The sequence below is a fragment of the Amyelois transitella genome, chromosome 16 (assembly GCF_032362555.1).
Source record: "Amyelois transitella isolate CPQ chromosome 16, ilAmyTran1.1, whole genome shotgun sequence".
Taxonomy (NCBI): domain Eukaryota; kingdom Metazoa; phylum Arthropoda; class Insecta; order Lepidoptera; family Pyralidae; genus Amyelois; species Amyelois transitella.
In genome coordinates this window covers 8352112-8368279 of record NC_083519.1, presented here as the reverse complement: position 1 = coordinate 8368279, position 16168 = coordinate 8352112, and the positions used below count along the sequence as shown (strand labels likewise).

Below are 16168 nucleotides of genomic sequence, written 5' to 3'. Positions count from 1 at the left end.
CTTCTCTTCTTTTGCAATCCAATGTAACTCTAAGGATTGAAAAATATGACATTAAGCACTTTCTTGCACCCTTCTATTTTTATGCATGAAGTTTATTTTAAATGTAGAATTGCTTTTTCAGTAGTTATTTTATAACATGTAACATAACTAAGAGTAGGTATTATAAAATCTAAATAATAATCCATTATGTTTCGAATCAGTTGATTAATTGGTTATTTTTGTGTCCGAGCCTTAATTAACGACAGCTTTTTTGATTACCAAGTGATAAAATATTAAAAATCCCGACCGATCCCATAAACCCATTAGCGCGTAAAGGAGCATCTTCCAAAACATTGATAGAATTATGAAAATAGGCGGAAATATTACTGAAATTGGCAATCCTCTTAATTGAATGGTCAATTAGCAGGTAATCAAAAGGTAGCAACTCGAAATTACTCCATTTTCCAGGAATACTTTCGCGAAGATTTCAATTTGACGTAACAATGCATCACAATATCCGTTCCCTTCTAAACAAAAGGGCGCTTAGTGCAGTTCAAACAAAGCCCTCTCCAGGTAATTATGGAGTACCTTCCGCACTTTAATTAGAATCCCTTATAGAGCTATCGATCTTGTAATAGCCGACAATTCATACTTATGAGGGTAGAGTATCAGAATCAAGCATTTAATTTATATTATTTAATGAATAAACGACTTATAAACTTGATGTTCTTCTTTATCATAATTCCATTTTGAAATTAATAAAGTGTACGTTTGCTTCGTTTTCCCTAATTTCTAAACTATGTAACTACAAATTTTATTTTTTTATCATGAAATCTCAGTTTGGTCTTATGGCTCGCTTGGTCGAGAATGCCTCGTGGCATTAAGTCCACTTATTGTACATTATTAGGGCTGTAATAGAATAAAATAAATAAATAAAATTACTTAATTATCCACTTCTATCTTTAGTGAATAATGTGGAATAATGTCATTTCTTTCCCATGGATGTCGTAAAAGACTCTTGTTGGCGATGGGCTAGCAACCTTTCACTATCTGAATCTCAATTCTATCATGAAGCCATGCAGCTGAGCGTGCCTCTTCACTCTTTTCGAAACTGTTGGCTCAATCTACCCCGCAAGAGATATAGACGACACTATATGTACATATGTATGTACCTACTGAAAATAACTTATGTATATTACATTAGTGATTTTTTACATTTTATCTAGTTTTAACACAATAATAGACATTTCAAACCGTTATGTAATCTGTAGCAATACCCTAACGGTCTTACAATGAATTAGCTTTTAGGTAATTACCGAGACCGCTCCCGTACCATAATTACCAACCCCTTTATAGTGCCATAGATTTTAACTGCTATAGTGGAGTCCCATTAGACGTATGATGGAAAATTTTATGCCATCATCATTCCCCCTAGCATTGATCCGCACTTCTCTGGAGAGGAGCTTGGGGTGCGTCTTTTGACCATGATTTTGGATTGGCTAAATGCCTTTGCAACCATAGGCACGCCTCAAACCTTTAAAAGTATTGAGAAGAAAAGTACTCTCTACCTTTTATCCAGGACAAATACTCTTTAGATAGGATTTGCTAAGAGAAGCTGCTTGTAATAAATAAATATACATGGGTCATATTACACAGATGGTGTTGCCCTCGAAATAAGTTCGAAACTTGTGTCATGTACAAGATACTAACTCAAAATATACCTTTTTAGTCAATTACTTATTGGACAAAAACAGTGACTAAAATAATCTTAGACCCGAATAAAAATCATCAATTTGTTCCATTTGGACTGGAAGACAAACAAATTCATTTTGGTTGAAAATATAAGTATGTTAAAATACAGTATCGCCATATATTTTAACAAAAATATTTCACGAACATATCAACAAAACAACGTAAAACAATAAATAAGCCTACACGGGTAAAGTCTTATCGTACATAATTAAATTGGGGCCGATACCTATGTATGTGTATGTCCGAAATGTTAAAACAATAAAATTTCCCATCTATATTTCTTTGCTCAATTTTGTCGTAACTGACGGAATAAAGATGAAAATTCTAAGAGCCTTTAATTGGAATGTTGGATGTCTTCGGAATGTAGACAACGTAGATAGGCTTCGTTAAGTTTATTGGTTTTCTTAAAATTGTTAATTCATAAATACTCTTTAAATATAAAAAAATAAGACCGAATTTTTCTATTTCATTCCTAGACAAATGAAAAAACACAAACTCTTACTAAACTTTTAAGTTATGATAGCGGTCGCTTACCACTTTCTTACAGTTGTCACTACATTCGCTTACTTATTAACCGAAAAAAAGGGATTTAAATTCTTCATTGCTTCTCGCCCACATAACAAAATCCAATCACTCTGAAAACACGTACATACAAGTTCATTTAATATTTCAAAAGGTAAACAAATCAAATATTAATCACATTAAAAGTTCCATGTAACATTGGTTTTTGGTAGATTAGGTAATAGGAATGTCCAGTTTACAGACCTATGGCGTCCTTTATTGCTCTTAAAATTCAATGTCTTTAGAGAGGTCAACGCGTTACGTTACACTGGCTGACCCACGAAAGTCGGTACTTGTGTAAACAATTAGGGAAAGTTAAACACAGATCGGCCCAAACTAAGGCGATCTCTCATTTGATTTGATGGGCACTGGATAGATAAGCGATGTAACATTCCATGTTTATATTGTGTGAAAATTGCTTTATGTTGCTCGCTTACTGGAAATTAATTTCGGGGTGGCTTCACTTGGGGAAGTTCGATTAGTTCAATGTACCTTTGTTTGTGGAATGACTGAAGGGTCAGCTCAGACCGAGACGAGATGTGACGAAAAGTACGGTTATCAAAAAAGTGCCCTCTTTAATCTCTGCGGGTTCCTCCACTAGTGTTTCCTTCGTGAATCTGGAATCCGATTTCTGACCTTGTCCTCTCAATAATGAATGACAAACAAACCATTTCTTTTTCAATATCGAGTAAAAATACTAAGTTTGACGGTTCCCCGGCAACTCGGTTAGATGATCCGAACTGTATAATCACGTTATAAAATAATTTAGCGCAAACTTTACACTCGAACCTATAATTTTAGTTCTCAGTTCCTCAAACTCCATCAAAGTTCCGAAACACGGTTCGGGGGCAATCAAAAGGCTAACATTATAATTAGTGGGGGCATTAAAATTACGACGTAATTGAGACGAAGCTATGTTTGGTACCCCGGAATCGTTCGCGAAGTCACGCCACCTTGTTTAGTGGTATGTTTCCATTATATGTATTTGAAGATGCTAGTTACGAATAAAGGATAGAAGAGTTTTGATTTTCGAAATACAGAAGAATCTTCCTTTTCTGGATTATGAATAGATACATAGATAAACTCTATATTGCGCCAAGAAAAAAGAAATCGGAGAAAAAACAGGTTTTTGAGGTACAAATTCGGACTTATCGCTAAAGCAATCTCTTCCAATCTACCTTATAGTGGGAGGAATCTTACGAATAGAAAGGCGACTGGACAAGTATAGCAACGAAACTTAGCCGGTATAATGACACTAGGAACATGGCGTTATTGATAAAATACTTTTGGTGTGGATAGAGCTTTATAAACAAAGGACGAAAGAGCACATTAAAGTGAGTTTTATGAACGTGCACGGGAACTCTTTGATTCTCGGCAGCTTCATGTCCATGATGCTCGTACGAGCTATAATAAATATTAATTTCTTATAAATCATAATAGCGATATCGTGTGATTCCTGGCACTTAATAATAGTACCATTTATTTCCTATGGATGTCGCAAAAGACGACTAAATGAATGATCACATTCATTTAGTGCTGCTTTTACTAAAATCCAAAATGGGTTACCCTGCAAAGGTTGCGAAAGTAAGATGAAAGTCGTTTCGTGTAAAAATCTGGTGTACTCAATTCAGGATCATGTTAAAACCGGCTTCGGGCTTCTCTCCAGAAATGTGAGGATGTAATAAGGTTTAAAGCCAGGCGGAAGAAGTTTCTAAGAAGCTTATGGTAAGGTCCAAACTTAGATTTTTAGCGTATGACAATGGACCCGTACCATGTACCCGTGACAGCCGCCACCTGTCACGATCCACCTCGTGTTAAGCCTTCCGTGGCAATAATTGCCACAAAATTAACATTTTCGCCCGTCGAATTATAACGAAAATTAAAATCCCGCATCCAAAGTGGAACTGTTTCTATTGTGCTTTGATTAATAGATATTCTATTGGGAGAACTTACTAAACACTTTCTTCTGATCATTAAAAGGTAAGTTAAAAACGTCTAATGTTGCCGTGTGGTTTCCGGTACTTCAGAATTATCTTACTCGTATCTTTCCAATGGATGTCGTAAAAGGCGACTAAGGGTAAGGCTAAACTTAGTATTCCTTTTTTGATAAAAAGTATCTTATGTTACTCTTGATGGCTTTTCTGTCTCTGTGCAAAATATCGGTACAGTTTATTGTTTATTATGATTGTTTTCTCGTTATGATATGAATTTAAAAGGATATGTTTTAACATGGCGGACTTAAAGTGTGTGGCTTTTTTACCTTACAGTAAACCGAGCAGATGATGACACTGATAGACGAATTAATAGTTTAATATTTTACTACACACTTTAAAAAATTACAAATATTAATTTAATAGAAAGTAGGTACTGTAGGTGAAAAACTACTAATATCAAATTCTATGTTCGATTTTATCTGTAATCGTAAAAATAAACCTAATATAACTTTATTTTTTTGCAAAAACCGTTTAACCTTTGAAAAACACATCAACGCTGAATAAATCTTACTATACATTATCATATACATACACTTGGTTCATAGCAAATAAAATAGCCAGAGTGCAGAAATGAAGCCGAATGGAAAATACTGAATGCAATTTATAAAGTCGATTATTAGGTGGTATTTTGTGGGCTTACATCAAAGAAAAGTTAAAAACAAAAGATAATATAATTACTAAAAGTATATTTTTCGAACCATATGCTGCATTAACCAACTCACTTAATTCCTGCAGAAAAATTGATGTGGAACAAAATATATAACAGTTGACTTATAAAAATAGGCTATGAAAAAGCATTTTTTTTAAATTTGTTACAGTGAATTTATTCAACAAATATAATTATAAATGCATTACAGGATCCATATCACACACATTGAGCTAGCCCCGACGTAGGCACATAGCTTGTGTCATGAGATATTATCTCAACGATACTTTTTACAATAAATACTTATTGATAAACACACAAAAAAGTAGTTTTTCCTCATCCATGCCCAGGCCGAGTTTCGAACCCAAGACCTTTTATGTCTCAGTAACACTACCGCTAGACACAGAGGCCGTCAGAAGTGCCACATCTGTAATTATGTGAATTGTGATAAAACTACGAGTGAGCACCACACATTTATTATCTGCGAAAACTTTTTATCTACGACGCGTGGAATGAAGCGTTATTTTTTGCCTTTCGGTCGGAATACCGCGTGTTTTTATTACATTTACTTGTTTTGACGTGCTGAGAATAAAAGTCTCTTTTTATGTTTTTCTAAACAAACACTTACTATCTATCATTAATCTATTACATCTTCGCGGATTCTGAAGAGTTGTATACGTGTCCTGAAATTCAACAATATAAAATCATCCACTAATATTCCTAATTTCACGACAGAGGTCTATCTTCAAGGTTCAATGTAACTCCATGATCACACGACAAATTATTTTTGTTTAATTCTTATTTGTTTACTTATTTATATACCTACACAAAATTATATACAGGAGCATTTAATACAGTAATTCTAGTACAAAGGTGCTTCTTATTTAAATAAATTTCTTCCAGTAGACCCATGAGAGGATATTCTGAACCTAAAATTCATTGTGAATGTATTTGCATCCAATTTGGTTAACCTTAGCAATCACATTTGCAAGACTTCTAAACCTCTCATGCTCATTTACCAAAATTAAATCCAGCCAAAAATTCGGCTAATAAGGTCGAAAATCCATTGGATTCTTGTGCCGTGACGCGTAAAAAGGAAGCAGGCAGTTCCATAATGGCATTTTAATTTATTAGAAAGGAATGATTTTCAAGTTTCTCACTTCGGAATAATTTTAAAAGAATTTTGATGTTGAGGCGTCCTGCTGTAACTTTTGTGACATTGTAATTTAATGTTGGGAGCTTTAGCTAGGTGTAATTAGAGTTATAGAAAAATATATTATGGTTTTGAAAGCTTAGAGAAAATTTGCTTCAACTAACTTTGGAACCAATTCTTTATGAAGAAAATTTTGTTATCCTTTCTCCTATTATTGATAAACGATAATAAGTACATACTCGTCAATATATATTGTAACTAGTAACATTAACATCCGTTACCGCTGAAAGATCCACCTTCCCCTAGATCTCATAAGAATTCTACAAAAATTCAAAAATACAAATCCGTACTTTTACCTTAACAGTAATATAATAAGTAATGATCGAAATAAATATCATTACCACTGTTTGAAAATCGAACTTTTAAATATACATATATTGTACTCTGCCGCAACGCTCCATATTTGAATCTTTGTTCAACCTATCGTTATATTAGAATAGATTAACTTTTTAAAATGTTCGAAATTCAAAACCTAACGTTGCGGATTCTGCCTTTAACTGAACTTGTATTCAGTACCAAGGGGTCATTTGGATCCCATGCACGTTTCATCGAGCCGCGCGCCCGCAGTTTCTATAGGTACATTTGCTGGAAAGGTTTAATGGTTAACATTTAAGAGGATTTTACTATATTTTATGCGTAACTTCGTAAATTTTAAACGACTCTTACACTTTTTCATCCATTTTTAAGACCAACGGAGCTTGAATGAAGAGAGTTATGAATGTGGATGAAGAAATCGCGACCAGCTGAAATAAAAATTGTGCCTTCATAAAATCTACTCATTTTTATTTTTAATCTTAATAAATATCAATTAATAAAATCGTATTAATAAAAAAAATAACTGAATTAGCCCTTGATTTAATACAAATAAAATTTCTAAATGAGATGAAATATAATAAAAATACAGCACAAAAATATTATGAGTACCTTTCGAAGTTAGAAAATGAGCGCGTAAGTGTTCTTGATGGAACGTGACGTGGGTGGCAACCACTTGGAGATAAGACCGATGGTCCCGACTTGTTATAGAAATATTATTTTATTAACATTGTACGTATATAGAAACATGTGCCGTGTGGTTTCTGGCACTTTAGCATGGCACCAATAAATCTTCACTTCCATATCTTCCCCATGTTTGTCGTAAAAAGCGACTAACAGATAGGTTTATAAGATGGGGACTCATCTTATAGGTGATGGGCATTTGGGCAAGCAACCTGTCACTACTTGAACCTCCATTCCATCATGAAACCTTAACGTGGTTTTTCAACCTTTTCAAACTGTTGGCACTGTCTACCCCGCAAGGGATATAGACGTGCCTATTTATGTGTGTATGATATATGTATGAAGATAGAGACATTATCAATATTGCATACTCGGGTTAGTCATAAATAATTGGCTTTTACTTCAACAGGTTTTTCAAAATACCTACTAAACGCACGTACTAGATCCGATGAATGAAAACAGTTATGAATATGGATGAAGCGAACGAAGTATGAAAGAGTTGAAGCAAGTAGAAAGATGTAGTCTCTACCTACCCCTCAGCAAAAATACTACTAGATTTCACTACCCAACTTTTAAAAAGGGATAGGTTTTACAATGATATCTGAAATTATTTTAAATAAATACCTATTTATAAATACAATAGGCATTAAACGCGCACGTAACGTACCTTTATTTTATCTAGGACGTGTCGAATCATGTTACAATGATCTGTGGTCACCGAGCGACCGAAAATAAAGGTACGTTATGTGCGCATTTAATACTATATAGTATTTATAAATAGTATAGTGCAACGCGATAGTTTAAAATCAGTTATATATACCTACCCGTTTCAAAATTGTCTAAACGTAATATTATTTCACTCACCAACTATGAGAGAGTCGGAAAAGCAAAACCTCTAATATTTCTATGCCGTACGAATTGCAGATGACCTGCAAATCTGTTTCCAGCTGCAACCGCTGGGAGATTAAAACAACCCGAATTTCCGGATGCAGGTTTTCATAACCTGCCCCCCGTACTATGGCACGAGCGACGCCGTATTTATCGCGCGATAAAAAACGCTGACCTACTTGTTTCTTCTTCTTCCTGGCTATAGTCCCGGTTGTATCGTCACCACTCTGGAGAGGAGCCCGGGGAAGGCTCTAGACCATGGATCCTGGATTGGGTGAGTAAGGTTTTAACTCAAAGCGACTTCCATATGACCTGCGTAACCTTATCAGGGGAACCTTACCCGTATTGGATTATTTGGTTACACATCCTGTTTCCTGAATGTGCAGGTTTCCTCACGATGTTTTCCCACGCCGTAAGAGCATCGGTTAGTTATCAAACTAATGTACATAATTTCGAAAATAATCATTAGTACATGGCGGTGGTGGGATTCGAACCGGTGCCTTTATGCGCAACCGCGCGTTTTGACCAGACACCTTACCTTTTCGACCACTAGTACACTAGGTACTATGGCTGACCTACTATTTACCTGCGCATAATCCTATCAATAGAATATGTTACTGCTATATTTAATCTAAAACAATAACAATATCAACTAGGAATGACAATCACATTATTTTTTAAATATTTAGTATAGACATTACGTATATACTCTTCCCGGATAGACAGAGCCAATCACAGGACTCACGAGCAACGTTAAGCTAAATGACTCGACAATGAAACCTTTTTTTAACATATCACCTGCTCTTTTTATATTAAAGTCAGGAATTCACCAAAGCAACCGCTCTAATATTTCTAAACATCAGACTTGCAGATGAGCTGCGAATCTGTTTCCAGGACTGGAGATTAAAACATCCAGAATATACGGATTATTCCAGATGCGGGTTTTCAATTCCCGGGCTACGAGTTTACCTGTATATCATATTGTTTAAGTAATTTTATCTAAAACATTGACGAATACTAGTTTAGTTTAGTTAGTGCCGTATGGTTCCCGGCACCAATAAAAAAAAGAATAGGACCACTCCATCTCGTTCCCATGGATGTCGTAAAAGGCGACTAAGGGATAGGCTTATAAACTTGGGATTCTTCTTTTAGGCCATGGGCTAGCAACCTGTCACTATTTGAATCTCAATTCCATCATAAAGCCAAACAGCTGAACGTGGCCTATCAGTCTTTTCAAGACTGTTGGCTCTGTCTACCCCGCAAGGGATAAAGACGTGATTATATGTATGTATGTATGTAACATTGACGAATATAATTTGGTATTTTAACATACGAGTATGTACATTATGTGGCGACATCTCTACGCCCAAATCAAAAAAAGAAAATCACGGGACGCTATCAGTCAGAAAAATAGCGAAAAGTCTAATACGCGCAAACAAAGATTTCACGGATTGAAGCATATATACAACCTCCGACACAACATCGTCGGAGCCGCGGTTCCCCAGGCATCACACGTAGTCTGACGGAAGATCTTCCCTTTGGTGGCAGTCGAGACGAATTAACGCTCCCGCTACACATACATACATAGATACTCGTATAGTCATGATTGCAAATAATGGATAATGCATACTTTTATCTTATAAGTATTCTTCAAATACATACATACATATAATCACGTCTATATCCCTTGCCGGGGTAGACAGAGCCAACAAAGACTGATAGGCCACGTTCAGCTATTTGGCTTGATGATAGAATTGAGATTCAAATAGTGACAGGTTGCTAGCCTATCGCCTAAAAGAAGAATCTCAAGTTTATAAGCCTATCCCTTAGTCGCCTTTACGATATTCATAGAAAAGAGATGCAGTGGCCCTGTTTTTTTTTATATAAGTGCTGGGAATCACGCGGCACGGAATTGAGTGTAAAAAAAAAATACAATTATCTATTATTCTTATTTTTTTAATGAAACTGCAGGTGTTGTCGCTTGTCAATGCGTTCCGTTATCGAACGTCAAGTCGGCTCCCGGCGGGGTAAATTGACGACGTTGCCGAGTTCCCTAGGGATCGAATGCAGCTAGTGCAGAACTGTATAAGGATAGTAGTTTAAAACCAATACATCAATTTCAGTATAGTACATTTACTTTTTTTTTAAGTATAGTTTAGCTATGTGGTTCCTTGCCGTGTGGTTCCCGGCGAATAGAAAAAAGAATAGGACCACTCTATCGCTTTCCCATGGATGTCATAAAAGGCGACTAAGGGGTAGGCTTATAAACTTGAGATTCTTCTTTTAGGCGATAGGCTAGCAACCTGTCACTATTTGAATCTCAATTCCATCTTAAAGCCAAACAGCTGAACGTGGCCTATTAGGGCGTTTTTCAATTTCTTTGACCACTGACAAAACAGCATGTCCACTGACTTTGTTTAATTATATAATTAAATATATAATAGTTTAATGTAAATGGCATACGGAAACTTAAAGAAAATTTCAACATAAGTAACTTGAAATAAGAAAGTTTTTAAAAATGATATCCCGATTTGAATAAAATCGATCCAAGTTACGACGTGTCACCCCAATTTACCATGTCCCATACATACCTTCCTAACTTTGAAGCGACATTTCTCAAAATATTTTCATTAAACTTTACATCTAAATCTTTCGGTTTATGGAAAAAGCATTCAAAATTATATATACAAAGAATTTTGATAAGTTTCTATATTAAAATAAGTAAATAAATCAAATTTTATTTTGTCCCTGATTTTTACAATACCGGAATTTCGGATAAGTAACATCGATTTTCTTAAACTTACAAAAATAAATCCTACCAATTCTAGTAATTTTTGTAATGTGGCAACTATTTTATGACAGCTTACGTCGTTTCCGGTTGCTTTTCGGGTCTCTGTGATTTGTTTATTCGTTACTTTTGTGTTCGAAGAGTGATGTCGAAAAAAAAAGTGTTCCAGTGAGTTTGTGAATTTGAACAGGTAAATCTTATTGTTTAAACACGCCTACCATTTAAAGTTGCGTATAAAGTGTCTTTGCAAACAATAAGTTTATTGGAATAAAGAATTACTGGGTATTATATGTAAAATTTTGGAATGTGTAGGCAAATATGTACTTTCGTAACATCCGATTAGAAACGTTATATATAGCCGGAATGAATTTTGTTGCTAATTGGAATTATAAGGCCGAGTCCTAAATAAAAAATCTATTTTTTTCTATTGACTTGATTTTACTTCTTTTTGTGCAAACAAGTAGGTATGTACTAACTAAAAATATTAAAACTGGAATCATTTTAAGCTTTTTGCACAGTGCACACGAAAATAAATTTTGGAGATTTTGTTGATAAGTGGCAAAATCAGTTTAGTAGTTTTTAAAATATTCGATGTTCGATGCGAACGACTAGTATAATTTTAATTTTTTTGCTTCTTTTAAGTATTTCAATTAAGTAAAAATGTTTAATCTTTATCTTGTGTGACAATTACTACATTTTGCATTTCAGATTTCTATACGAACACGAATTAGTATTCAATATACTTAGATAAATTATGGTAGTAATTCTGGACATCGATAAGTTTTTGACTCGCGACGATTTGAGACTACTCGAAAGAGCTAAGTGGCCATGGAGAAGATCGCACTTTATGCTAGCAACAAAATGTCATAACTGTAAAACTAACACCGACGCTAGATTACCTACTCACTTTGTAATATTTAGTGGAGAATACATTCATTGTCTTTTATATCATAATTTTTTCTGGTGTCAAATTTGTTTATTCTTTACTGTATATGATCATTATCCGGAGGACGAGTGCAAATATTGCGAATAATAACAATTAACCTGTAATTGAATAAACAAAAATGCCATTAACCGGAGCTGAACGGGCTAAAAAATTTAGAGAAAAATTAAAGGACGATCCAGAAAAGTATGAAAAATATAAACAGAAACAAAGGGAACTAGTTGCTAAGCGAAGGAAAAAAATTAGTGATTTAGATGATAACGAGAAAGAAAAGCAAAGGGAACAGTGGAGAAAAGAAAAAAGAATTCAGAAAAAAAGAAAAGATGAAAAAAAAATTCAAGAAGCAAATAATCAAGTAACCATACCAAAAAATAGACCATGTCAAACCATGCCAAAAAATAGAAATACTAAAAAGTTACAAAAGGTGTACGCTAACTATTACAGGGCTCAAAAAAATCAGCAAAAGTTGAATACAGTCATTGGTCGTCTCAGAAAGCAGTTAATTCGCACTAAGCAAAAAGTACAAAGTTTGGAAACATCTAAAAATGTAACTGAAAAAGAATTGGAGAATTTAAAAGATGCTATAAAAGAGACATATGCAGAATGCAAAATACTTGCAGAAAAAAGGGCATTAAAAAAAATTGCACATAAATTTAAACAAAAGTTTGGAAAGAATCTGCCGAAAATTTTGGGTCTAAAAACTAAAATAAGATTTTGCAATCGTAGAAGTAATAAAAATTACGGGACATTAAAGGTAATTTTTCTTAATTATTTAGTGTTTCTCTCTGAGTAAGTGAGACCATATTATGATAACGTCGATTCTTATTTTCAAGGTTCGAGAAAACATTGCGGCGTTCTATCTGCGAGATGACGTATCTAGATGTGCAGCTGGTCGTAAAGAGTGTAAAACAAGAAACAAACAGAAGATGCAAGTAAGATATTTGCTGGACACCCTTTCGAACACTTATCGTATGTATGTAGAAGAAGGCGGTAAATTTGGTTTTACTACATTTTATCGCTGTAAACCATTTTATGTTATAGCGCCCACTCGTGCAGCTAGAGATACGTGCTTGTGCATTAAACACAGTAATTTCCAATATTTGTTTAACGCTTTGAAATATCGATCAATCATCTCGTACAAAAATATTGACGAAGTTGTCAAATTTTTTTCTTGTAATATTACTGCATTTAACTGTATGCACGGATGCTGTGAGGTTTGCAAAAATCCTCGCTTAGAAATTGATATTCATCAAGCTAATGATACTATTAAGTGGCATCAATGGGTAAGAACTGATCACAAATACCAAAGAGGTAGTAAAGAATGCGTTACCAAAAAAACAATTAAGCAAGAACAGGTAGGTACTGTCGCTGATTTAACATCCTTATTCATAGAAAAAATACCACTCTTTAAAATACACTTTCACAACTGGAAAGAGCAGCAAAAACAGTATCAAAAATGTGTTAATAATCTTAAAAATGGTGAGATCGCAATCTTATGTGACTTTTCTGAGAACTACGAATGTAAATATGCTAATGAAGTTCAATCAATTCATTTCGGTGCCTCAAAAAACACTATTACTCTTCATACTGGTGCAATATTTTTTACTGATAAATGTCAAACATTTGCAACCGTTTCGGATAATAATAACCATGACCCTGGAGCTATCTGGGCACATTTATTACCTGTTATTAAATATGCAAAGGAAAACTACCCGGAAATTTCTATTATTCATTTTTTTTCAGATGGACCTACAAGCCAATATAGACAAAAAAAAAACTTTTATCTGCTCAATTTATTTACCTGTAAATTAAATCTTAAATATTCTACATGGTCTTTCTCAGAAAGTGGCCATGGTAAGGGCATTGCTGATGGCGTTGGTGGTAGTGTAAAACGCCAATTAGATAGAAGAGTCTCATACGGCTGCGATGTCACCAATGCAACAGATGCCTTTGAAGTGTTGTCTAACTCAATGAAAACAGTTAAATGTTTTTATGTTAACGATACTGACACAAAAAATATTTCTAAACTTATTCCAACCAATATTGCAACCGTTCCTGGAACGATGAAATTGCACCAAATTATTTCATCTTCCAAAAATACTATAAAGTATAGATTGCTTAGTTGTTTTTGCGGCGATAATGCAGGGTTATGTTCCTGCTATAACCCAAAGTTTCATGAGTTTGTTCAGCCTAATAAAACGGCACCAAAAGTAGACCAACCAATTGTTATAACTGTGCCATCGTCAGAGGTGGAATATGATTTACCTTCTCCATCCATAACCGAGCAAATTGATGTAACAACTTTAAATTTTGATATTGATACGAATTTTAATATTGAGAATAACAACTGTGATCTTCCAGCAGTACATATCACAAGTCCTGTATGTGAAAAAAAACGCGCTCGCGTTTTGTATCCTGGAGACCCTCAACCACCTCTTAAAAGCGTAAGTGCGACCTCTCTTCTATACAATACGGGATCTTTTAATAAATCTAAAAATAAGGACCTTGATACGAATTTTAATATAGAGGGTAACAACTGTGATCTTCCATTAGTACATATCATAAGTCCTAAACGTGAAAAAAAACGTGCTCGTGTTTTATTTCCTGGTAACTCTCAACTACCTCCTAAAAATATAAGTGCGAGCTCTCTTCTATATAATACGAAATCTTTTATTAATAAATCTAAAAATATTGGCCCTGCCTGTAAGTTGTGTCAAATGGAATTAAAGAGTAAAATAAAGTGCATGGTTTGCAAATCTGATATATGTCTGAAATGCAGTGACTCAGTCTCTTTTGATTACATATGTCCTCCTTGTCTTTGTGACTCAGATTAAAGGTAAATTTCACCTTCAACATAAAATTTTATTGTTATAATTTATTGTTAAATTTTATTAGTTTTTAGGGCGAATTTAATAATCAATCACTGATTAGGATGCCGTTATTTTGCTAAAATTGTGTTGTATTAACAAATGTGATTGATTTTGGAAAAGTTAAAAAAATTAAACTACAAGAAGTTAGATTTTTTAGGTAAAAATAATCGTTAACGTTAACGTGACGAAGATAATTATTTTACATTAGTTTTTTACAGAAAAAAAAATACTCGTAACGGCTAACTTATAATCAATCATTGATTAGTATGCCGTAATTTTGCTAACATTGTGTTGTAACTGACAACTGTGATTGATTTTGAGACTGATTAAAAAATATATTTGTAGAAGAAAGAAAAATTTGTGTTTGTGATCTCAGCTTTATGTTCCTATTAGTAACTAAGAATTCCGATTAGTAATTGGTTGAAGTGAGACTTCTTTTATAAAATGTTATTTTACTTTGTTAATTAGTAAGAATATAATTAATATAAGAACGAAATGTTATTAACATAATAATGTTTTACCTGAATTGCTAAGACATTTAGTTTTATACCTTACGGATTTTTCATAAGAGAGTATTAAAAATGTTGATGATGATAAAAATGTTACTTACCGGAAGTAAATTCCTTAATAATTTGTAGAATAATACTGATAATGTTATTTTTTTCTTGTATTCTAAATGAAAACAGTTACATTAATAGGTTTTTAAATAAAAATATATGGAAAACGTGTTTTATTTATTTATTATCAATTCACATTTTGAAGACGACTTGCGCCCCGAATTGTCGAGAAATGCTCATTTTTTGACGAAATTACTTTTTCAATTACAGTATATTTAGTATTTCCAGAAAGCTTATTTTAAAAGCTATTTAGAAATGTAAAAATAAATCAGATAATCGAATATTTTTTTTTGGCATTCCGGTACAGTAACGGTCATCTTTTTTGAAAAACGCCCATTAGTCTTTACAAGACTGTTGGCTTTGTCTACCCCGCAAGGGATATAGACGTGATTATATGTATGTATGTATGTAGTTTAGCTATTTTTATATTGGTAAACTAGAAATGTATTGTAATTAAAAAAAAACATTTACGAAATGTTACGTGTGTACATATAATGACGTCTATATCCCTTTCGGAGAAGACAGAGCCAACAGTCTTGGCTTAGCGATGTAATTGAAATTTTGGAGTTGACTAGCAACCTGTCATTATTTCAATAGTGACAGGTCACTATTTGACGTACTAGCCGACCGCCTTCAAGAATAATCCCAAGTTTATTAGCCATTTCCTTAGTCGCCGTTTGCGAAGTCCATGGAAGAGGAATTTAAGTGGTCCTATTTCAAAGTGCCAGGTACCATACGGCACTTTACTTATCCAATCATCCTACAAATATTAAAAATGCGAATGTTTGTGAGTATGTCAGGATGTCAGTATGGATGTTTGTTACTCTTTCACGCAAAAACTACTGAACCGATTATGATGAAATTTGGTATGTTGGTAGATAAAGACCCAGAATAACACATAGGCTACTTTATATCCCAAAC

At 33.9% G+C, this 16168-nt stretch overlaps 2 protein-coding genes across 2 annotated transcripts in view; one reads left to right on the top strand and one right to left on the bottom strand.

Annotated features, from left to right (window-relative positions):
- Positions 1-16168, bottom strand: part of LOC106129765 (lachesin) — a 105513-nt gene that overhangs the window by 28671 nt on the left and 60674 nt on the right. The gene's annotated exons all lie outside the window — the stretch shown is intronic.
- Positions 10400-15358, top strand: LOC132902617 (uncharacterized). The gene is made up of 3 exons (XM_060948481.1): positions 10400-11007; positions 11526-12514; positions 12594-15358. Exons 2-3 carry the CDS (start codon positions 11882-11884, stop codon positions 14592-14594), a joined length of 2634 nt encoding a protein of 877 aa, XP_060804464.1. The 5' UTR covers positions 10400-11007; positions 11526-11881; the 3' UTR covers positions 14595-15358.

Excerpts from the sequence above, each read along its gene's own strand:
- LOC132902617 (XM_060948481.1), top strand. The coding sequence starts at position 11,882 with ATGCCATTAACCGGAGCTGAACGGGCTAAAAAATTTAGAGAAAAATTA. Across the intron at positions 12,515-12,593 it reads AAAATTACGGGACATTAAAG|GTTCGAGAAAACATTGCGGC; the intron begins GTAATTTTTCTT and ends CTTATTTTCAAG.